General features: G+C 34.6%; 13 protein-coding genes across 13 annotated transcripts; 10 read left to right on the plus strand and 3 right to left on the minus strand.

Annotated features, from left to right (window-relative positions):
- Positions 1-238: 238 nt before the first annotated feature.
- Positions 239-2,014, plus strand: EIN_154380 (DNA polymerase I, putative; the record flags this gene model as incomplete). The annotated part of the gene is made up of 1 exon (XM_004258094.1): positions 239-2,014. The coding sequence occupies one exon, from the start codon at positions 239-241 to the stop codon at positions 2,012-2,014; it is 1,776 nt and encodes a 591-aa protein (XP_004258142.1).
- Positions 2,015-2,124: 110 nt separating this feature from the next.
- Positions 2,125-3,996, plus strand: EIN_154390 (hypothetical protein; the record flags this gene model as incomplete). The annotated part of the gene is made up of 2 exons (XM_004258095.1): positions 2,125-3,087; positions 3,262-3,996. The coding sequence occupies 2 exons, from the start codon at positions 2,125-2,127 to the stop codon at positions 3,994-3,996; spliced, it is 1,698 nt and encodes a 565-aa protein (XP_004258143.1).
- Positions 3,997-4,150: 154 nt separating this feature from the next.
- Positions 4,151-5,005, minus strand: EIN_154400 (GTP-binding protein yptV5, putative; the record flags this gene model as incomplete). The annotated part of the gene is made up of 4 exons (XM_004258096.1): positions 4,151-4,605; positions 4,652-4,688; positions 4,775-4,776; positions 4,858-5,005. 4 exons carry the CDS (start codon positions 5,003-5,005, stop codon positions 4,151-4,153), a joined length of 642 nt encoding a protein of 213 aa, XP_004258144.1.
- A 1,179-nt stretch (positions 5,006-6,184) lies between these two features.
- Positions 6,185-6,778, minus strand: EIN_154410 (protein disulfide isomerase, putative; the record flags this gene model as incomplete). The annotated part of the gene is made up of 2 exons (XM_004258097.1): positions 6,185-6,669; positions 6,766-6,778. The coding sequence occupies 2 exons, from the start codon at positions 6,776-6,778 to the stop codon at positions 6,185-6,187; spliced, it is 498 nt and encodes a 165-aa protein (XP_004258145.1).
- A 108-nt stretch (positions 6,779-6,886) lies between these two features.
- On the plus strand, positions 6,887-7,555 carry EIN_154420 (40S ribosomal protein S5, putative; the record flags this gene model as incomplete). Its single annotated transcript, XM_004258098.1, has 1 exon — positions 6,887-7,555. The coding sequence occupies one exon, from the start codon at positions 6,887-6,889 to the stop codon at positions 7,553-7,555; it is 669 nt and encodes a 222-aa protein (XP_004258146.1).
- A 550-nt stretch (positions 7,556-8,105) lies between these two features.
- EIN_154430 (MutL C-terminal dimerization domain containing protein) lies at positions 8,106-9,488 on the plus strand (the record flags this gene model as incomplete). Its single annotated transcript, XM_004258099.1, has 1 exon — positions 8,106-9,488. One exon carries the CDS (start codon positions 8,106-8,108, stop codon positions 9,486-9,488), a length of 1,383 nt encoding a protein of 460 aa, XP_004258147.1.
- Positions 9,489-9,721: 233 nt separating this feature from the next.
- Positions 9,722-10,222, plus strand: EIN_154440 (hypothetical protein; the record flags this gene model as incomplete). Its single annotated transcript, XM_004258100.1, has 1 exon — positions 9,722-10,222. The coding sequence occupies one exon, from the start codon at positions 9,722-9,724 to the stop codon at positions 10,220-10,222; it is 501 nt and encodes a 166-aa protein (XP_004258148.1).
- A 285-nt stretch (positions 10,223-10,507) lies between these two features.
- On the plus strand, positions 10,508-11,095 carry EIN_154450 (60S ribosomal protein L9, putative; the record flags this gene model as incomplete). The annotated part of the gene is made up of 1 exon (XM_004258101.1): positions 10,508-11,095. One exon carries the CDS (start codon positions 10,508-10,510, stop codon positions 11,093-11,095), a length of 588 nt encoding a protein of 195 aa, XP_004258149.1.
- A 279-nt stretch (positions 11,096-11,374) lies between these two features.
- Positions 11,375-13,132, minus strand: EIN_154460 (hypothetical protein; the record flags this gene model as incomplete). Its single annotated transcript, XM_004258102.1, has 1 exon — positions 11,375-13,132. The coding sequence occupies one exon, from the start codon at positions 13,130-13,132 to the stop codon at positions 11,375-11,377; it is 1,758 nt and encodes a 585-aa protein (XP_004258150.1).
- A 433-nt stretch (positions 13,133-13,565) lies between these two features.
- On the plus strand, positions 13,566-15,191 carry EIN_154470 (metal tolerance protein C2, putative; the record flags this gene model as incomplete). The annotated part of the gene is made up of 1 exon (XM_004258103.1): positions 13,566-15,191. The coding sequence occupies one exon, from the start codon at positions 13,566-13,568 to the stop codon at positions 15,189-15,191; it is 1,626 nt and encodes a 541-aa protein (XP_004258151.1).
- A 1,474-nt stretch (positions 15,192-16,665) lies between these two features.
- EIN_154480 (neutral alpha-glucosidase ab precursor, putative) lies at positions 16,666-17,907 on the plus strand (the record flags this gene model as incomplete). The annotated part of the gene is made up of 1 exon (XM_004258104.1): positions 16,666-17,907. One exon carries the CDS (start codon positions 16,666-16,668, stop codon positions 17,905-17,907), a length of 1,242 nt encoding a protein of 413 aa, XP_004258152.1.
- A 1,985-nt stretch (positions 17,908-19,892) lies between these two features.
- On the plus strand, positions 19,893-21,852 carry EIN_154490 (RING finger protein YKR017C, putative; the record flags this gene model as incomplete). The annotated part of the gene is made up of 2 exons (XM_004258105.1): positions 19,893-20,097; positions 20,150-21,852. 2 exons carry the CDS (start codon positions 19,893-19,895, stop codon positions 21,850-21,852), a joined length of 1,908 nt encoding a protein of 635 aa, XP_004258153.1.
- Positions 21,853-22,014: 162 nt separating this feature from the next.
- Positions 22,015-23,142, plus strand: EIN_154500 (actin, putative; the record flags this gene model as incomplete). Its single annotated transcript, XM_004258106.1, has 1 exon — positions 22,015-23,142. One exon carries the CDS (start codon positions 22,015-22,017, stop codon positions 23,140-23,142), a length of 1,128 nt encoding a protein of 375 aa, XP_004258154.1.
- Between the last annotated feature and the right edge of the window lie 445 nt (positions 23,143-23,587).

Here is a 23,587-nt window from a genome sequence, read left to right on the forward strand (position 1 = left end):
CATGTCATCAAGCCAATCTCACGCGAATTCCGTTGAAGACCTTCTTCGTCTTTTTGATTCTTCAGACATTACCATTCCAAAATCCACGCACACTCCAATCCAATCTCAACAAACCGAAATTTGCAGTTCTCAGACGACACAATCTCAGAAAAAAACTCTTTCCATAGACACTTCCAACATCCCCAAAATCCCAGAAAAGCGGAAGAGGAAATCGAGTAGTACTCAATCAATACCTCAAATGAAAACCTCAACGTCGTCATTTCAATATCACCCGAAGTCGGAACAACTTAGTGAGATTCCCGAATGTGAGATTGTTGATTTTTTAAGTAAATTTGATAATTGTTCCACATCACAAAATGTGACTGTTAATACCTTGAAAACGGCATTAGTCCTCCACGTCACAAGAAACGGCATTTATTCATTTTATACAAGAAAAGACGACACCATTGAACTTGTGAAAATCAAGAAAGACGACTTCCCACACATTTTCCAAAGCCAAAAAGCAGTGATAATTCACAATTTGCAAAATTCACTCAAAGTGACGAGGAATGGAGTTGACGAGGTGTTAGAATACTTCTCTCATAACAGATTTGTCTTTGATACGTTTATTGGAGCCGCCGTATTAGACCCGGGGAGTATCGATGAGTTAACTTTCAATCAAATCTGCGTGAAACACGAGTGTGTCATTGTGGACGACAATACACAAAGTGTGCTCTTAAGAATACGAGACTTGGCGATGAAGGAATTCTGCGAGATGGAGAGCCACCAGATGACAAAAGTGTTTTTCGAGCAGGAGACGATGATCTCTGGCATATTAATACAACTCAATATGCAAACGAAGTTTCGCCTTGATCTGGAGCTCTTGTTCAATCAGCGGAGACTCTTGTTGATGAGAAAGGAAGAACTTGGGGTTGAGAGTCGCAAAGTGTTAAATAAAACGATTAATCTTGCGTCGGCTGCACAGGTGAAGCGCGAGTTGAATAAATTGGGGTTCCAAACGGACGGAACCAAGTTGAAGGGAACGACGTCGAAGAACGTGTTGGAACAGATCGACCACCCCTTTGCTAAAATAGTGTTGGAACACAGAAAGGTGGGGAAGATCTTATCTGACATCGACTCATTGAAAGGCTGTGGAGTGAAAATAGGGGATGAGATGTACATCACCGCGACGTGGAATCAAACGAAGGTTGTAACTGGAAGGATACAATCAATTCACCCCAATTTGCAACAAATCAATAAACTGAGTTTTGTGATGCCAAAGGTAGAGTTGAAGGCGAGAGACTTGTTCATCTCGGAGAAGGGGAAAACACTTGCTGCATTGGACTATAACCAAATTGAGTTGAGGATACTCGCGGACTTCACTGGAGATGAACACTTGGTCGAGTTTTTTAAAAGCGGTGTTGATGTCCATCGAATGATCGCAAGCCACTGGCTGAAGAAGAAGCCCGAAACAGTCACTGACGAAGAAAGAAGAAGAGCAAAGACGATTGTGTATGGATGCATTTATGGCATAGGGCCGTATTCGTTGGCGGACGAACTGAAAGTGACTGTTGACGAGTCGAAGAACTTTCTGAAAAGCTTCTTGGAGCAATTTCCAAGCTTCGAGGCGTGGAAAAAAGAGACTATAAAAAAGGCAAGGGAAGTTGGGTTTGTGTATACATTGAATAATAGGAGAAGAAGAATCTTCAATTTGAATTCGAAAGATGTCAAATTGGTTGCTGAGGCCGAGAGAATGGCTGTAAACTCCCCGATCCAAGGAAGTGCTGCGGACATTATCAAAATGTGTATGATCAAAGTGTTTCACAAAACGTTTGAGGAATGGAAGGGTGTCACCCTTCTTTTAAACATTCATGACGAAATTGTTGTTGAAATTCCAGATGAGATGTTAAAAGAAGTGTGTGTGGGGTTGAAGAACATAATGGAGCACGTTGTTGAGATGAAGGTGCCGCTGATCGTTTCCGTTGAGACGGGGAAGAAGTGGGGCTCTTTGACGACGTTTGAGTTTGACAAGTGAGTGTTTTTTTTGTTAATTTGTGTTGTTGGGAATATGCACGTTAATTTTTATATGATAATAAAAACAAACTAAAAAGTGAGCGAAAAAGAGAAAAACGAAGTAAGCAAAAGATGCTAAATCCGACGAAACAACACGGAGATGTAGTTATGAGCGACCAATACTTCCAAATGCCAGACTTTATCGGACAACAACCTCCGACACATAGCGATAACAAACCGTGGCACTTTGACACCGAATTTCGGCAAACGAATTGGGTGAATTTGATTCAATTTTTGGAAACACTACGATTTGACGAATACTGCGCCGAGCGGTCAAAACAAGAGAATTATAAAACGAACATTCGCACATTGTCTGTGATCAAAGAACAGTTACCAACGAATAAAGAGTATGCTTTGATGGCAGAAATGTTGGCGAGGAGAGTGCTGCCAAATTATAAAGTAAAGGAGAGTCGGCTTGAAGAATCGTTGACAAAAATGTTCTCAATACTGGGGATTGCGTTTAACTCGAAATATCTGATGCACACGTCTGCTCCACATTGTTGGTCTTTTATGTTGAGTGGTTTGGTGTATTTAAAGGAGCTCGGAGATAGCATTGAGACGAACGAGGATGGGATGTTCGAGTCGACACCAGACGAACAGATCGAAAACGAACTAAATTCTTGCGTTATAAGTTCCGTCGTTCTGCATAAGGACAATCTCCAAAAGTCTCAAAAACTTGAGGAGATGATTTCTGGAAAGAAAAAGGAGATTGAGAAGAGAGATGTTGAAGTTAACAAACAGCTGGAGATGGTCAGTTTAAAACTCTCACAACTTCAACATGTCGAGGGACAAGTCGATTATCTGAAGGAGCAGAAGAAAATGTTAGACCAGAGTTTGAAAGAAGTTTCAGGTGAGCTTACATTGATCCAAGTAAATTGTCAAGAAAAAAAGGAGGAGCTTGGAAAACGTGGGTTGGAACTCAAAACACAGCAAACCACTTTAAAAGACAAAACCGAACAATGTGAGAAGTTGAGATTGACAATTGGCGAAACGGCGCGTTTAGAAACAGTAGAAGAAGAGCTTTATCGGAGGACAGTTTGTTTTTCTATTTAATTATTGTTTTATATCTAATATAGTTATATTGTATTTATTATAACTATATTATATACAATATAAATATATTATATATATAATTTAAATATAATAGATATAATTTAAATATAATAGATCCAATTTAAATATAATAGATCCAATTTAATTAACATGTAGGAAGATTGGAAAGAAGCTGTTAAGAAAACGACTGAATTGTCGTTGCAGTTAAAGGAGACCAAAGAAGCTTTATCGCAAGAAATTAAAGAAGTCAAGAACTTAGTGAATGGCCTAGAGAAGGAACTATCCCCTGAATTGAGGAAGCGATTGATCTTGTTTGATTGTGAAGATCCGAATACATGTTCTGATGGATTAAAGAAATATCAAGAGATAGGGAAGATCATTAAAGAAGAGTTTGAGGAGAAGGAGAATGCTCAGATGAAGTTGATTGACGAGCTTGACAAACAACTTCAAGAGGTGGAAACAAAGACAAAAGCTGTTCAGAGAGATATAGAGAAGAATACGAATGAGTGGAATGAATATATTAAAAGGAAGGAGAAAGCGGATAATGACATATTGAGAACAAACGCAAGTGTTGGAGCTTTGGATAGAGCTGGGTTACAAGCAAAGGTTTCTGAATTGAACAAGAAAGATATGTTTTTCAAAGAACTGATGACAAGTGAACTGGAATGGCGAACTAAAGCAGAGAAGTGTTCACAACGGCTTGAATTTTTTAAACAATTCACCCACGAAAAGAATATCGAAATCATGGCAAAGTTCGAACAATTCTTGAACGAATACCAAAAACAACTGACTGACTTCGACTTGTTGATGCAAAACGCTAAAAGAATCACTAGAGACTCGTTCGAACAAATTGGCGTCCACCTCTCGACTTATCTCCCTAAAACAAATTGAATGGATCGTTGAGTTATTTCTATAGTATCAGGTATTATAATTAATAGTATATAATACATATATTATAATTAATAGTATATAATACTATTAATTATAATAGGTATGATACGATACTAGAAAGATACTAAAGAAATAGAACTTGAAAGTAATATAATTAGCAGCATCCATTTTTTGAGGGTTCTTGAGGCTTTTCTTGGGGAGTGGTAGACTCAAGAGAAATAGTTGCAATTGGAGGTTGAGAGGAAGTATCCTTTTTAATTGCTTTCATGACACGATTTGCTACATTGATGAAAGCTTCTTCGACATGCATGCCTGTCTTTGCACTTGTTTCATAATAAGGGATATCATTGTTTCGAGAAGACCAATCTTTCAGCTGTTGTGCTGTAACGACACGAGTGTTTGCATCTTCGTCAACTTTGTTGGCTAATACGACAAATGGAAATTCAGATGGGTTGGATGGACACGCACCTTTGATGAATTCGGCTTTCCAGGTGTCTAAACTCTCAAACGACTTTTCGTTGGTCACGTCGCACACAAGAAAACAACACTCACTCCCTCGGTAAAATGCTTGCCCAAAACTCATGAACTTTTCATGGCCAGCAGTATCCCCTGTCTTATTAGTTCATTTTAATTAAATATATTAATAAGAACAAACACACTTGCAAAGCTACTTGGTCGCCATTAACGTCAAGCTATTGTTTAGCACACATACTAATATTTGATAATATTTACTAATATATATTAATTTATATTGAATTGATTTCATAAAGCAACAAACCTCTTAACATCAGTTTTTGTTATTTAAAATGTTATTAAAACATTGTTCATCAGCCAGTTTTATTATCTCAAATAAAAACAAACCACGTGTCAAAAAATCTGCACCTATTGTCGCTTTGTATTCAGAGACAAAGGCTTTATTTATGAACTGATTCATCAAACATGACTTCCCAACACCAGAATCACCAATTAATATCATTTTTATTAAAGGGCGCTTGTTCTTCGAGCTCATCACTTTGAAATTATAGTTTTGGAATAGAATTCGTTTTTTTAAACACAATTAATAAAAACTCGATACAAAAAAGTTAACAAATGCTATAATCGGTTTATTTTTTTTATTATGGTAATATATAATTTATTATTTATAGATTTTAACTATTTTTTTCTTTTTACAAAATTATAATTTTAAAAGTGAATTAAAACTCATTTTTGAGCAATAATAATAACAAAAATTATTTATCTCAAATAATTCGGTTTTTCAAAAAAGATCGATAATAATAATTTTTTTAATGTTATTATTTTGAGTTCGTAATAAAATATTTAATTGTAATATTTATATAAATTTTAGTTATGTTATTATTTATTATCGATATTATAATTTAGTAATTTAAAAATTCTAAGTAATATTTTCTTTAGAAAAAAATGAGAAACTATTGAATTAATAATCATAATAACAATTTATTGATATGAAATACTTTTTTATTTTTTCAAAAAAACGAAAAAGCATAAAAAACTGAACTTTATTTTCTAAATACAAAAAATCGTTTATTATTTGTTAATTATATTTATATAGTAAAATTATTATTATTTTTATTATTAAAAAAGTGATTGTTTTTTGATTTTTATGAAATTGCATTTTTCATTTACAATTATTTATTAAAAATATATTATTTTGAAACTATTATTTAATAAATAAAATACCAAATTATAATAATGATAAACAAAACAATACAAATTTACAATAATAATTAACATAATAAGATTCAATTTCAAGATTTCCCAAAAAGTGACATTCATGGACGACAAAAAGCAAGCTTTAATGTTAGAGGAAATTTCTTTTCGACAACGTTTCATGGATCTCCATGAGAAGTTGGGGGTTGATCTATTAATAGCTATAACGGAACAAGTTTCACAACTTCCCGCAGATCGGCAAAAATTAGTTTTTGGGATCATTATGAGTTATAACAGAGAATTCCAAGACGATTTGTCTTCGTTAAAAAACTTTTCACTTTCCCTAGCAACTTTGCCTGTGGAGGTGGTGTATCGCATTTGGAGGTTTTTAGAAAGTCCAAAGTCTCGTTAATTTTATTATATTATTTACTACCACTTTTTATTATTGAATTATAATAATATTATCACCCATTTTACAATAAAAATATACTAGAATTGAGTAATATAAGAAACCATAAAATTAAATTGCATGTGATTTAGCAAATTCGATCAAGTTTTCTGATGTTCTCTGCTTGTCGAAACGAGCTACAAACGTCCCACTTTTATAAAAGTTCACTGTTGGGTATCCGGTGATTTTATAAAAGCCACAAATGTCTCTATACTGGGAGCAGTCCAACTCCGCAACTACGTATTCTACTTCTGTAGTTTTGACTGAAAATTCCTTATAAGCAGGGGCAAAGTTTCTGCAATGTGGACAATATGGTGAAAAGAATTTGACAATGACGAATTTATTGTCTTTTAAAAATGATTCATGATTCTCTTTAGTCAACGAAACAAGACCGCGTTTATCTCCTAAAGTAATAGTAATTAGTACCAAAACTATTAAAGCTCTCATTTGCTTTTGAAAGTTCATACTTGAATAAATAATATTTATCATTTTCGTCATTTTTCGGGAATTTTCCCAATTTGTTACCCTAATCCAATTATTAGTTTTGTTATTATTTACTTGATTTCTGTATTGTTCAAAAGTAATTAAATATAATAGTAAAATAAATTATCTTTTACTAAATTATAATATGAACTATATTTTATTATTAAAACAATCGTATGACATCAGAGATTAAAACTATACTTTACTGATAAAATAAGCTATACTATATTAATAATAAAATCCCACTGACATTTTGATAGAACCCTAAGATTGAATTACAAAAAAGACTTGATGTCTGAAGCCGTTGCGCCCATCCAAGCCGCCGCACCAGTTGAAATTCCAGTTGCAGCACCAGTTGAAGCCGCGCCCGTCGCAAAAGGCTTTTCCCCCCGTTTATTCAACAAGTGGAATTATGACGAAGTTCACGTTCCCGATATGTCATTGGTTGACTTAATGGCGATCAACACGAAGTCAAAGTACAAAGTCTTTTTGCCCCACACTGCTGGCAGATATGCTGTTAGACCATTCAGAAAAGTCCAATGCCCAATTGTTGAGAGACTTGTCTGCTGCTTGATGCAACATGGAAGAAACTCCGGAAAGAAGTTATTGGCTATGAGAGTCGTTGAAGAGGCATTCGATATCATCCACTTGCTCACTGAACAGAACCCAATCCAAGTCTTGGTTGAGGCCATTTGCAACGCTTCCCCATGCGAAGATTCGACTCGTGTCGGTACCGGTGGAAACGCTAAGAGACAAGCCGTCGATGTCTCCCCAATGAGAAGAGTCAACCAAGCCCTCTATTTGATGACTATGGGCTGCAGAACTGCTGCTTTCAGAAACTCTAAGACACTCGCTGAATGTTTGGCTGATGAGTTGGTCAATGCTTCCAAGAAAAACACCGCCTCGTTCGCTATGAAGAAGAAAGAAGATATGGAGCGTGTCGCTAAGTCGAACAGATGAGTTAATTGGTTGTCGTGTGGTATAGTTTAGTTATTAATTTCATTTCTAATTCAAACCAATAACATTTTTTTTCAAAAATGTTATTAGATTTTAAAGGAAAGTGGAGAATTAGTTTAGTAAGTCATGAGGAAGCACCGAGAAGAGGACGTCAAGAGGTTGAAGGCGGAGATGGTCTTTAAAAGTCCGACTGATGTAATTTTTAAAGTGATAAAGCATGTGTATACCATAAGTCAAGCTCAGCAAGTGTGTATTACAACAGACAAAGAAATGACGTCTTTGAAGTTTTTCTTTGAAGGAGTGATTTTGGAGGAGTCCACCCTGCAAACTTCAATTTTTGAAGAAGGAGGAATACTCGAAGTGATGACATCAATCAGCAGAGTCAAATTATATGTGAAGACTTCAAAGAACCTCTTTGAAGTGGTTTATATAGTTTGTTTTTAATTATTTTACTATAAATTGTAATGAATAGAATGGGAAATGGATATTTGGAGAATTGTCAAATTACTCGATCAATGGTCTTCTAATCTCAGTTGATCACCTTTTTGAAAATATGAAAGAAAGAGATGGAAATTTACACGACATTGTAAAAACACTAATTGGGTTTCACTTGTATCACTGTTTAACTTCCATCACACTCCAAACTGAAATGGAAAGTCTCCTCACTCTTTTGAAGTCATCGTCAACAAAAGAGTCTTTCGATCGTGTATTTCATGTCAATACAAAGACTTTTTCTTCGATCGACAAATATTCTGGTTGTGATATATTCGGGTTATACAGTCCAGACTGTATAATTAAAGAGTCGCAAGACCAAATTCTATTTTTAGAAAATGACGTGGCATTTTGGAGTGAAGAGTTGTTCGAAGTTGTGAATAAAGCGCTTTGTCGGTTGTATAAAGTGCAGATGACAAAACAAATTTTCCCACCCTTTTTACTTCTTGTAAAAACACCCGAAAAATACTCTGAAAATGAGCCGATATGGAATCAAAAAGATTTCATCGTGTGGGTTAAAAAGGTTCTTGAATATTCACTTTTCCCAGAGAAAGTGATAAATTGTGGGTCTTTAGTTCCAGATATAGTTCATTATACTATACCTAACTACAATTTCAAATCAAGTCCCCCATCACCAAAGAAAAGGCGGGTCTTTGCCATTTCCGACGTTTTGTTAGGAAAACCGCACGTCATTGACGGGAAAAAGCCTAATAAAAAATATGACATGAAGTCCAAATATTCAACATTAAAAAAGAAAAGTGAAGAAGAGAGTGTTGTATCACATCTCACGTTTTTACCTTACTCAAAAGATTTTGTACATAATAATGAATTGATCAGAAATTTTGTTATTCCCAAAAATGTTATTCAAAAGGGGGACTTAAAGCAATTGTATGTTGTGGGCCAATTCGACAATAAGTTTATCATCTGTTTCAACACCACATCTAAAGTGCTCTACGCCTTCGATCAACATGCAATCCATGAGCGGATCTTGTATGAGAATAACAGTGATGCTGTCGACTTGAACAAGGAAACTGTATTCCACTCCGTTCAATCAAAAAGTGTATTGTATCTTTCTCTCTCGCAAACTTCAGTCCTTGAAAAGTATCGTAAAGAGTTCAATGAGATTGGATTGGTATATGACATTGACGATACAGTGGTAAGGTTCTCTGCACTTCCCTCTTTATTTGGACGGAGTTTGACTCTGAAAGAATTGCTTGACATGTTAAACCAAATAGCTTCAGAAAAGTACTTTTCAAGGCTTTTGCAGTTACGAGTGATTAAACATATTGTCGCTTCATACTCGTGTCGCCGCGCAATAATGTTCAACGACAGTCTAACTCGGACTCAATGTGTCGAATTAATAGATCAACTCAGTACTTGTCAAAACCCATTCATATGTGCTCATGGTAGAAACAGTGTGTATCCCGTCTTTGCATTCAATTAATTTCTTTTAATAATAATTTAATAATAATTTAATAATAATTTAATAATAATTTAATAATAATTTAATAATAATTTAATAATAATTTAATAATAATTTAATAATAATTTAATAATAGATATTATTATATTATAATACAATTCATATGTATTAGTATTAATAGTAAAACAAAAATATAAAATATAATACATTATTTGTTAATAATGAATAGAAAGAAAAGAACTATAAATGGAGAAATGAGCGAGTATGCTTCAATAGCCGAGTTGAAGTTGTCGAAAACTCCTACTGAATTAAACGATGGGTTAGATCCAGAAGTTGAGAACCAATATTACCAAGGCAAGTCTATGACCTCTGATGGGACATATGTTGGGACGTATGCTATATTTATTTTTGTAGCACTCTTGACGGGTTCTATAGTCTTTTATGTTTGGCAAGTCTTTCCTCGTGTTCTTGCGAAGTACGTAGGCCTCGACACCTTTTTCAATTTTCTTCCGGACCAATACTGGGCTTTAGCTGTCTCTTCGATCTTTGTGAGTGGATTTTGGTGTATAGTGTTTTGTCAATTGGGGGTGATGAAGTTCTTTGAAGTCGGCGCAACAGACTACAGAATGTACACAGACTCAAAACGGACTGAAATCACAGACAACAGTAAACTGAATTACACTGTCGAAGAGAACGCCATCCCTCCTATCGAAGACTGTGAGATCAACAGACTCGCCGAAATGGTTTACTCGTGACTTATGGAATGTGATTGATTTTGTTATATATAACATTTTTTGTAGTTTTATTAATTAAATAACAATATTAATTTATAATAATTTATTATTTTAATAATGAATTAACAACTTTAATTAATAATAATAAATTCTAGTAATAATAATTATAATTAATAAGTAAATTAGTAACTCGTATAAATCATAAATCCACAAATATAGTTATAATAATAGTAAAAAGAACTATAAAGAGTTAAACAAAGCGGATAGGGTTTTGAAGAAGAACTTGAACGGGAATAGTTGTGGGATATGCCGAAGTTGTTGAAGAAGACCGAGCACGTCGAAATTCCGTCCAACGTTGAATTAACGATCAAACAAAAGGAAGTGACGGTGAAAGGCCCACGTGGTGAATTAAAGAAGAAATTCAACCACCCGAAAATCGATGTGTACAAGAGCAAGGCGTCGTTGAAGAGAGACACCCCAGTTGTCGATGTAGTCGTCGTTGATATGTGGTATGCCACCAAAAGAGACGCTGCTGTAGTCAGAACTGTTGCCACTTTGATTCAGAATATGATCATTGGTGTCACCAAGGGTTACAGATATAAGATGAGAGTCGTATATGCCCACTTCCCAGTCAATCTTGTCATTGCTGATGACAAGAAGTCGATCATCGTCCAAAACTTCGTTGGTGAAAAGAGAGCCAGAAACGTCCATATGTACGAAGGCGTCACTATCGAAAAGCTCGGAAAGGACGAAATCTGCTTGGAAGGAAATGATGTCCAAGCCGTCTCACAATCCGCTGCTAACCTCCACCAGGCTAACCAAGTCAAGAATAAAGATATCAGACAGTTCCTTGATGGTATCTACGTATCTGAAAAATGTCTCATCGACGCTTAACTTTGAGGATTCTTATTGTTCTTATTCATTAGTAATACACATGTATAATTATAATATATTATAATCTTCTTATAATATTATTATAAGAAGATTTATAATAAATACATTCTATTTCATTATAGAATTATTATAATTTTAATAAGTCTTATAGTTGTAAATGGATTAAAACCATTTGTATAGTATTATTCTACTATAAATAGAAGAACTAATATTATAGATTATTATTATTATTTAAATAGTAGATCTTGATGATAGAATTAATGATAATACATATTATAATTAATGAAGCTGCTTCGAAATGGTATAATCAACACACTTCATCCGAACAGATGAACAAACTAAATTGATTTGAATGGAGTCTGTATCTAATGAAAGTAACGACTTTTCATCAGCTCGTATACTAAAGACATTGTCATATTGCTGAAATATGATCTTCTTCCCGACAGCTTCTAATCGTGGCTGGAAACAATTCCAGGGTACTTCACTTGATAAATTGAACATCACTTCATTTGGAGTAATGTAAGTCAAATACTCTTTGAACAACTCATTGTGCTTCATAGGAGTTATCACCGAACATCTAAACGTCGGTTGTAACATGAAGATGCACCAACACGCTAAACAACAGAATGAAAACGACACGATGAAGAAATTGAAGAACGACGTTTGCAGTAACTGACTGCCTCCCCACAAGAATAACATCACTGAAATATATACCCCTAAATACAATTGTAACACAGACCCTATCAACACACTTGCAGAAACACTCACAAGTAACAAATTGAGTAACACAAAGTTCAACACAATTGCTACACTCGAGAAACTCCCATTTGGAGAGAATTGGTGCGACATCCAAAAGCATATCGCCGCCAAGACAAAGAAGATCCACAAAAAGGGAAACCTCCCCGTCACCGCAAAATACACCGAAAAGAGCGACAACACAATTGCCGATGGGACGACATACAAATCTGGCCCAAGTGATATCTCCGTCACATTCTTCTCTTCACACTCAAACTGTTTAATCCTTTCGGCAAGCTCTTTGACTTCCTTAAACACCTTTTCGAGGCCATTTGTTCGTTGGATTCGTTGTAAGTTGGATGAAAGGTCTTTCAAAGATTCGACGATGAAGGGCAAGAGAGCAAGGGGGTCGATAGATAAGTAGCCGTCACTGTCTTCATGGACCGCATCGGGTAATACCTCTCGTAACTCTTGCGCAATAAACCCAAATTGCACTTTGGAAGTGTTGTTTGCGTATTTGAAGGACTTTCCTGTTAAGCTGCAAAGTGTTTCTAAAGCGTCGGAGATCGGGCGAATGTCCGTCTTACTCTTCCGGTCGGACCGCTGAAGAAAGCCATTTTCCGCAAAAATTTCACCATAGACGTGGAGACGTTTGACGCTCTCTGTGATCGAGTATATTCGTATAAAGTCGGTACAGTGCGTTATAAGTTGGTCGGATAATTTGGGACCAATTATGGAAACAGTGTACGACGATAACATGTTTGGGTCGGATACTATTTGTTGTTGTATCACATCTTGTTGTTGTTGTGGATAGAACAAATTCTGAAAAGTCTCTTGTCGTTGTCTTATTTGTCCAAAATCAAGAGTGTCGATTTCATTCTGCGTCTGCATGTCATTCTGGGATTGTTGAGGAATATTAAAATCGTTTTTTCCCATCGTCTCGATGCAGCTTTGGTTCATGCAATTAGCCGGTTGTAGTTGTGTATTGTCTACAGCGCGTTTCACGAGATTTTCATTTTTCGAAGTGAGCACATCAGACAAATCGTATGGTTTTCTCTTTCTTGAAGTTTCTGCGTCTTTTACAAAAAAGATATAAGGCAAACACAAATCTCGTGCTCTCTCTTTATCACTCTCTTTTAAATCTTTGTATGACTCAGTGATATTATTTATATTTCTTAAATGAATATTCCATACATGTGAAATACAATTGTATTTTGTCTTCAATCCTTCAGAACACCCGGGAAAAACACATTTGTATTCCTTAAATCGTATCCTCTTGTCACTTGTGGTACTTTCCTCCATCTTTTCTTTTTGTAATCTTGACAGAAGATGTCTTTTCAAAGTTTCAGTCTTATATTTCTTTGAATTATGATTGGCTGTTTTTTACATTTTATTTATTTTCAGCATTTCAATACTATAAATTAATTATTAAAATAGTATTATGTATAATTCATCAAAAACTAAAAATAAAACAGAACATTTTTTGTTTCTTATTTTACGTTGCAAATTCCTATTTTTTCAGGACACAATTACATAATTGTTAAATAGTTAATTACATATTATTTTTTTATTGAATATAATAATTAATAATTAATAATATTAAATATAATATATTTCTGATAGAATAATTATATTTAAAAAAACATTTCAATTAAAATGTTATATAAAACATTTCAATACCATTTTCCAACTTAAAAAAAGAGAACAGAAACTTTAACTCAAATATATATATCTGATGTTTCCGAGCCCAGTCCCACTCTTTCAGAGTGTGTTGTGTCTATTGTGTATAACACCGCAGTATATTGTATACCCGTGGCTCGTCTTTTTAGTGATTTCATTGATGACATTCATTAACAGTTTCAATTTGAACAACTACAAGATACTTTTCACACAAAGTGGTCGTGATGTATTGATACATTTAGTGCATTTTGTGTTGAGTACACTCTCTATTATGATTTGCCCGGCTACGGGATTAATGACTTTACTTCCCGTCCACTCGACTCCACTTCTTGTCACTCACGTTGCTCTTCACATCACGACATTATCACTTAGAAGTGTCGTCCCTTTAGTAACTCTTCCATTACAGTATTTCATCAGAGACAAACAATATTCCCCAATATACCAATCATTCATTCTGTTACCAATCTCACTGGTGTTATTCTTTATCAAATTTAACACAATGGATACACCACTCTTAACAATTCCATCAGTGCTTGTGCCATTGCTTTTACTCATACCGGCGAGCTGTTCGAATAAATACATTTATGTCTTCACATGTATGACTATACTCGTGTCTTTCTTCTTCGGGAAAACGACGTTGTTGCCATTGGTGCCGAACCTTCTCTTGTTCTACTTTTCTTCAACACCAACCACAGACACTGAGTTGTTTGCAGTTGGTGGTGCGAGTGGAATGAATCGGATATCTATCCGTCTGCGAGTCTTATTCACAAGAGGGTTGGAGGAGACGTTGAGTGATCATAAAAGTCGGAAATTGTTCTATTACTTCCTCATCAATTTACTATTTATGTTTGTCGAAGTGGCGTATGGGTGGTGGAGTGGATCTCTTGGGCTTATTTCCGACGGCTTCCATATGTTGTTTGACTGTGTTGCGCTTGCAATGGGATTGGTCGCGTCCGTCATTTCGCGGTGGATGCCTGACAGACTCTTTACATATGGATATGCCCGTGCTGAGACTCTTTCTGGGTTTGTGAATGCACTCTTCCTTGTGTACATCGCGTTCTTTGTGTTTCTTGAGAGTGTCCACCGCTTGATGCATCCCGCAGACATCAAAGTTGATGCCCTCTTAATAGTGAGTGTGTTAGGGTTACTCGTGAATATCATTGGTGTCTTTGCGTTCAGAGATAACGGCGAGGAGGATGAACAAGAGTGTGACTGTCCCGCTCAATTGGTGAAGCCAAAGAGAAAGAAAGGCAAAGATAACAATATGGAAGGCATCTTCTTACATGTCTTGTCGGACACGTTGGGATCCGTCGGTGTTATTGTGTCCTCATTTCTCGTTGAAAAGTTTGGGTGGGTTATTGCCGACCCAATCTGCTCATTATGCTTGTCGGGAATGATTTTCTTCAGTGTGATGCCCTTATTGAAAAACTCTGCCAATTTGTTACTCCAAAACACGCCGAAGTGCTTTGACGTTGAAGAGATTCAAAACAAAATCTTAAAGGTTGAAGGGGTGTCCGAAGTTGTCAAATTGAATGCGTGGGAATTTGCAGAAGAAAGTATGGTCGCAACGGCTGTTGTGAAAATGAAAGTCGAGTGCGATGCTGAAAAGATTCGAAGTGATGTCTATGCCATTCTGAAAGAAGAGGAGTTCAATAGCATCACTGTGGAACTCGTTATTTGATTGGGTTTTCATTCATGTTGTAAGTTTATAAATTAACGAGTTTTTTTTATTCATTTTTAAATTGTTTTTTCTTAAAAATTAACTCGTCATTTTGTGTTTATTAAGAAAAAAATACTCGTTAATTATTTTATTATATAGTTTGATTATAGTTATGATATTATTATTTAACTATATAGTGAGTGTTGAACTAATAAAACTGAATATGCTTTTATTTGTCATATGGGTGTGTCTCACCCAAAGGCTTAGTTATGGGTATCACATATTCAAAGAGGCGAGTGAAAGTTGGTATTTGGAATCTGCGTTACACTCATATACACTCTTCAAAATTAAAGACATTTTTCTCAATAATCAAAGTTCAGTTTCAGTTCAACTCTTTGACGAGACAAGAACATTTGATATGAAAATATCATGTTATGAAAATTCCATGGTCAGAGTCATTATGAAGCAAGTCAGTGGACAAGGTATGTATACGAGATATGAGTATCCTCTGACCAATACCCTTCTATCCTCAAATTATAGTTCAATTATTATAAACAATACTATATTTAATGGTATATGTGGCTCGAGTAAAGTTATAATTAAGAAACCATTGGAGCTCCAAATCGATGAACTTCATATTTCTCAATTTCTCTTTTCTAACAAACGTCCATCTGATGAGGTGTTCAACAGTCATGTCGATTCACACAAAAATGGTGACACGTCAATTGGAATTACTTTTTCATTTTCATGCAAAAACGAAACGAAGTATTTCGGATTGCCAAGAAGACCATTTTTTCGACTTGAGGAAAGAGATGAGCCGTATAGATTATTTAATGTCGACCCATTTGGATATAACAAAACTTCCCCACCATCACTCACAGGGTCTGTCCCCTTTTTATTAATTAAAAGAGGGAAAGTGTGGAACGGCATCCACGTCAACAATCCTTCTGAAAATTACATTACAATATATAACGAATCAAATGTACTAAAATTAAACTATACTGAACCATTAAAAAAAGTGAGATGGGTTGCGGAGTCAGGGGTAATAGATGTGACGATATTCGAAAGCGAAAAACCTATAGAAATTACACGTCAACTTTATAAACTCACGGGTAAGCAGGCTATACCGCCAAAATGGATTTTTGGTTATCAACAAGCAGCCGAGTGGTTTGTGTCGGATCAGTTTCTCGCAAACACAACAGAGGAATTCAAAATGGCGAATATACCTTTGGAGTCCATATGGCTACCACCACAAGCGAATTTCGATTTTCAAGTCTTTTCAAAGAATACCTTCATTACAAATGACCAAATATCTAGACTCAACAAAAAACATATTAAAGTAGTATTCTCCGTGGTTCCCTTTGTCCGGACGAATACTATAAATGAAACAACGTCTCTAAAGAATGGCACATTCCTTATTAAAGGAACACTGTCCAATAGCATCTGTGAGCGAATTGGCTTCATCGACTACGAAAATTATAACGGACGATTTTGGATGGAGAAGATGTCGAGCACTGCACCATTTTTGTCGTTGTGGCTCGACTATTCCGAGCCTTCCTCGTATTACTCCAACGAAATGACTATATTCAGAGACGCAATTCATCAATTCCACGAACACAGAGAGTTACACAACGCGTACCCCAATTTACACGCAGAGTCCGTGTTTAAAGGTCTCCAGAGGAATTCAATGAATTCTTATTATAAAAATATTCCGTTTATACTCTCGACTGGGTTTTATAGTGGTATCCAGCAATACGGCGGTGTCATTTTATCACAAAGTTCATCATCATGGGAGGGATTACAGTTTGTGATCAAAGAAGCCCTTTCTATGAGTATCAGTGGGGTGTCTTTTGTTGGGAGTGATATTGGTGGGTATTATGATATGTCCACATTACAAGTCTATTTGAGATGGCTACAGGCGTCTACATTTCTGCCGTTGTTCAGAGGGTATTCTGAAATGCACACATTCAGAAAAGAGCCGTATATGTTTAAAAACAACAGAGAATTGGTGAAGTATGCGTTTGAAATTCGGAACATGTTTTTGAGGTTTTGGAACTCAAAATTTATTGAGTGTCATATAAATGAAGTTCCCGTCATCAGACCACTATTCTATAACTTTCCTGATGATGAAAACAGTCTTTTAATAGAGGGAGAGTGGATGGTATCAACTGAAATACTTGTATCTGGTGTTTATGACGATTCTGAGAGGTGTCAGGTGTATCTTCCAAAAGGCCTTTGGTTCAATTTTTTCAGTGATGAAATCATTCAAAGCAATGCGAGTTACATTGAAATGGAAATTGACTATGAATTTATTCCCGTTTTTGTTAGGGGAGGGTCAGTGTTAGTTATCGGAGATAGAAAGTGTTTGACAGTCGAGGAATGTTTTATGAAGCACAATGAGCTTCATTTCTATTTGGGTGATGATGGCAATGCAACAACACTGTTTTATGCGAGTTGTGGGGAACGAGAAGGCGAGAGAATAGTTCGACTTGAATTGAAAGGGAATCAAAATACAATAGAAGGCAGAGTTCAAGAGATTTACACGTGTGAGGAGTGTAAAAAAGTACAACTTTTTGTTCGAAAGATAGTGATACACAATATGAACACAAAACCAAAACATGTACATTCCAAAGAAGTTCATATTATTCAAATAAAACACTTTAAAAATAAGAAGATGGTTTTATACATAAAAACGTTTGACGCAATACAGAATTTTATTATTAAATTCAGTTATTAATATTATTCATATCTTTAAAGGTACTTTAATAACACATGAAAGGTATCAATCAATCAATTATTCTTGTTTTCGTTTGGGAGAACCATCTCTCTTTCTTCTAAAAGACTGTCTTAAGCTTGAGTATCTCCTTCTAAGTTGAGAAACGGGTCCTTGGGAAGTAACTGTAGATGTTGAAGGTGAAGCTGCACCTCTTTGTTCAGCAGAACCATCATCAGATGCTCTTCGATGTTCGTAAGCTGTACCTGCATGTAAAAATCTGTCTTCGTAAATTAAAGACACTAATAAAGCATTTGGTAAAGACTGTAATTTGTCTCTTAAGTTGATTATAAATGTTTTAAGTAGTTCTTTGCAATCTCTCGCGACTCGTTCCTCTTTGAGAAAAGGTGTTGGTTTTAAAAAGACAGCCATCTTCAGTTGTATACCAAGAAATCGTCTTAAATGTTCCATACAATCATTGGCTTTTTGTTGAATTCTTTGTTGAGTCTGAGATAAAGATGGTAATACCTTTTCTAAAAATGGATAGAGTATTTCATACCATTTACTCATAACATCAAATAATATTCTTTCAAAACCTCTAGAAAGTAATGAAGAGTGAAACCTTTTCATGAAATCAACGAAGTGTGAACCTTCTAAATGTTGGTTTAATGTGATTTCCCTCATCAATTCAAGTTTATTATTTTCAATGGATAATAAAAGCTCAAAGTCTCGAATAAAAACTGGATCAACTCCTTCAGAATGTTGTTGGACAAAAGTTAATAACTCTTCAAAATCCGAAACCATCAGTCTTTGTTCTCTTTGGGTTTCGAGAATAATCATTTGAGTATTTTTTATGATTCCCCATCCAGAAGCACCTTCCTCTTGTGGTGGTTGCTGTTCTGGTTGTGATAAACAGAGAATAAATAGACAAGCAAACAAAACAACTTTCATCATACTTTGAAAACCAAGTTCACGGTTATTCTTTAATTTTATTGCCATGTTGTCAATATAATTTTTGTTGTGTTATCATATCATAAAAAATACCTTTTTATTTACATTTTCATTATTTTGAGAAAATAAATAACTTCTACAACTCAAGAGTTAAAAAGTAATTTTTAATTATAAGGCTTATTTAAAGTTTTAACATTAAACTTAAAAACAACAGATAAATAAAACTCGCCAATATGTTGATCATTCATTCATGAAGACAAGTTATTTCTTCAATTTTTTGTTCGTTTTTAAATGATTTTTCATATTACTTATTAAAATAAAATGCACTCTTTTTTAAAAAAAATATACAATTTATAATAAAACAATGTTAAAGTAATTAACTAAACAACAACGACTTACAAAACAAGATTGATTTATAACATATCAAAATTTATTAACATGATTTGGAACAAAAAATATGTAATAGTGTGTATTGTATACATTTTTCTATTATTTGAAACCAAAATAATAATTGAACGAATACGATTATTTTTAAATGAAAATGGGTATTGGTGTGTTTGAAACATATTTTTTTTAAAAATAACAATCTTTATTAAATTAAGTTTTCGCCTCGTTATGAACAAATCATTTTATTATATTGATTCAAAATAATTTATTAAGTCGTCATATCTTCAATTTATATATTTGTAAATTTTTATAACGAGTCTTGTGAACGATATTGGTGGTATTGTTTTAAACAATTATGATCAATATTAAATGCAAAGTATCACACAAATTTGAATTTAAACATCAAATAATTTTATTTATAACAAAATTTAAGACTCATTATTTAATATAATTGTTCTATTTAAATATACAAATTAAATAACAATAATTAATTTTATTTATTAATATTAGTTTATTATTTTTGATATAATTTTATTTATATTTTATTCATCTTATTATATCAACCAATAAAAACTTATATATTAATTTTATTGATTAATTAATAAATTGATTAATTAAAATGATACTGTTATAAATTCCTCAAAAACTCAAAAAATCAATCAACTAATCCAATGTATAAGAATCAGAATATGATGTTTTTGGGGGGTTTCCAACCTCCCAAAAAACATGTTGAACCTGAGAAGCCAAAAGAAATTATTGACCCCGAAGAAGTTATAAAAAATTTGCCGATGTCTGAGTATAGAAAACAAATGACAGAGCACACTGAATGTCTTGAGCGTTCTGCAATGTTAAAGATCATCCAAAGTGAAGTCAGTGGTTTGTCTTTCATTACATAACCGTCAACACAAGAGATTTGAATAACAGATAGAATTCTGTTCACTCTCGACATTATGTCCTCCCCTTGCTTTAACCTTACTATCCCAAAGGGGTCTGAACCAACATAAGCTTCTAGACCAATTTTATGCAGATGATAATTTTTTAAAGCACAACGGCTTTTCTGAACACTTCACCGATTACCTTTGTCCTGAAGAAAAAGTGTTTCCCTCAGACTACATTTCTCTCAGAAACACAAGAATTGACAATGTTGTTATCAACGAGGAACAAGTTTGCGATGTGATGGGAAAAGGGTATAACCGATGTCTCGCCGTTCTTGCGTTGATATACTGTCAAAACAACTTCGCGGAAGCAATCGACTATTTACAACAAGGATCACTTTTCAAAAAAGTGCCGAAAAAGTTGCAACAGTATCGAGGTAAAATATTACCACCATACGACACTCTACAGAAATGCGAAGTGTTCTCTGTGAGCCCCGAGTTTTACTTTGATGTATCTTTACACTATCGTAGTGAGAAAAATGTCATTGACGCTATCACCAACAACAACGTGGCCAATAACTTTGTCAAATGGTTCGACATGCTGAAACAACGACTTGAAAGGAACAAAATAGAAAGGGAAAAATTACTTGAAGGGAAGAGTGTGACGTGTGATGTTTGTTACGAAGACTATTTACCAGAAGAAATGGTGCGCAACCGATGTGGAGATTCTTTTTGTCGTAAGTGTGTAACGGATTATGTCAGAAACGCGATGAAAGAGTCTGGGAAGACGATTGGCGTCTTGAAATGTATGCGTTCTGGGTGTCCGTCGTGTTTGTGTTTAGATGTTATCCGCAGTGTATTGGATGATTTTGCGTATTATCGGTGTTGTGAATTAATTATCTCCAACTTCATCCAAACTGATAGTGAGTGTCTTTGTAAATATTGTTGTAACGAGAAATGCACTAAAGTGCTTCATTACAAAGGAAAATACACGCAGTTGAGCAAAGGAGTGACCGGGTTGTGTAATTGTCAAACTTCCGTATGTCTCCGGTGTGGTGAAGAAAATCATCGACCAGCCAGTTGTGAGATGAACAAAAAGTGGCAAGAGCTCATGAAAAAGGATGGACTTAATATGAAATGGATTAAAGAGAACTCAAGAAAGTGTCCAAAATGTGAGACGTTTATAGAAAAGAATGGAGGGTGTCAATGGATGTCATGTTATAAGTGTCAATCGTTCTTTTGTTGGGTGTGTATGCAAATTACTAATGACCATCAACATAAACCAGGACAGGAGTGTAAACCATACAAAGCAAAAGAGATTGAGGGGTCTTACGTTGATGAACCAACATTAAATTTACTGACTCACTACGATTTGCAGAATGTCGGTGTAAAACAGGCTCTTGAACGTAACCAGGCGATACTGAAAATATTAAAAGAAAAGAAGTTGATTCTATCGACACTTGTTCCTTTGTACGAAGCATCACTGGTCGAAATTGATGCACACGTTGTGCTCCAGAATTTATTGATTTATGAATATGGAACCCCCCAAAAAAAGGAACTCATCGATTTCCAACTCAAAGCATTTCAACTCCCAGCTGAGTTGCTCACAAAAGAAATACAAAAGATTTTAAAAATGGAAGTCATCACGGTAGAAACGATGAGCGACTTAACATCGATGGTCGGAAAAACAAAGAAAATTTTTGAGAACATTGTGAATTCGTTTGAAGAAGAAGAGGAATATGATGAAAATGATTGAGTTGTTGTTCTTATATTTAATGCTTTACTATAATCAATAGAACCAAAAACCATTAAAAACTAGTATAAAATAAATGAAAAACATTTGAATAATATGATGATTATATTCATAATAAGATTTAATAACATCACAACATAAAAAGAATACTTTCTAATTCATTACATGGAAAACTTAAGTGCAGTTGTTATTGATAATGGATCGTATATGACAAAGGTTGGATTTAGTGGGGAAGAAAGTCCAAAGGTTGAAGTTCGAACTGTGGTTGCGCAATGGAAAACAGAAATTCTTGGGTTGGATAGACCGTCATGCTATGTCGGAGAAAAGGCAATTGAAATGAACAAGAAGGCTTCAAACATACTAAATATGTCGAACCCAATTTCCCATGGCAATGTGAGTGATTGGGAAGCTTTAAAACTTTTAGAAAGAATGATCGCTCTTATTGATCTCCGCATAGAACCTTCAGAGTATAATGTTTTTATAACAGAACACCCCGACGCAACGAAGGCATGCCGAGAGAAAATGGCTGAAATACTATTAGAATCATATCCTGTTGAATACAAAGGATTAAGTTTTGGGATGTCTCCTGCAATGTCACTGTATGCTTCTGGAAATACAAGTGGAGTGTCTATAGACAGTGGAGATGGGTGTACTTGGTGTGTTCCGGTGTATGAAGGAGTGGTGCTACGTGAGGGAATAAGACCGATTAAAGTGAGTGGAAATGACATGACTGAATACTTCAACAAATTGATTGCTGGCAAAGTGGCGGAGTACCCGGACCTTGCTGATATTAATCTTGTCAGAGAAATCAAAGAGAAATTTGTGTATCTTGCCAACGATTATGAAGAAGAGCTTAAGAAGCCAGAAGACCAAATTGAAAAACAGTATGAACTTCCTGATGGTCGAATAGTCAAAATTGGGAAGGAATGTTTCACATGTGGAGAAATGGTATTCCACCCTCAGATGGCGGGAATTGAAGAAAATGGCATTCATCAAGTCATTAACGAATCTATCAATAAATGCGATATATACACCAGAACGATTTTGTATGGAAATATTCTTTTGAGCGGAGGAACCTCAATGGTATTTAATAATAACACCAGGTTTGAAATGGAGTTGAAGAAACTTGCACCATCACAAATCATTAAGCGAAATCACATCGACAATACAATTAATGCAAGTTGGATTGGAGCTTCAATTTTAACTTCTTTGACTTCATTCCAAAAAATGTGGGTAACTCGTGAAGATTATGAGGAAAAGGGCGTGGCTGTGTTCGGGAATTTGACGTTGTAATTAACGTTTGATTTTTGAATTCTATAATTGTGATAAATAGATTTAATGCTATAATCTATAGTTTCTCTAAAACGTAATGTTTTCTGTGTGGAATTAATGTGTTGAAACTAAATAACTAATTATAATATAATCTATATTAGTGATTGAATAACAAATAGTTGAATATATTAATTATTATAAAACATTTTAAACAATTTTTTTAAATTATTTTTTATGTTATAAAGTCTGTCTAAAAATGTTGTTCATTTGACAATAAAATACACGAAATAGGTTAAAAAATAAGGGAGTTAGGTATAAATGTTGAAAACCAGGTATAAATTAGAAATAGATGTTTTATAGTTTTTCAAACAGAATCCCGAAATATTAAAGTTTAAATGGTCTAAAAACGGACAACTATAAAAAGTGCATTTATTATTTAATATATTTAATAATAAAAGCATTTAGA

Source organism: Entamoeba invadens (assembly GCF_000330505.1).
Source record: "Entamoeba invadens IP1 unplaced genomic scaffold scaff_1105074726367, whole genome shotgun sequence".
NCBI classification, from domain to species: Eukaryota; Evosea; order Mastigamoebida; family Endamoebidae; genus Entamoeba; species Entamoeba invadens.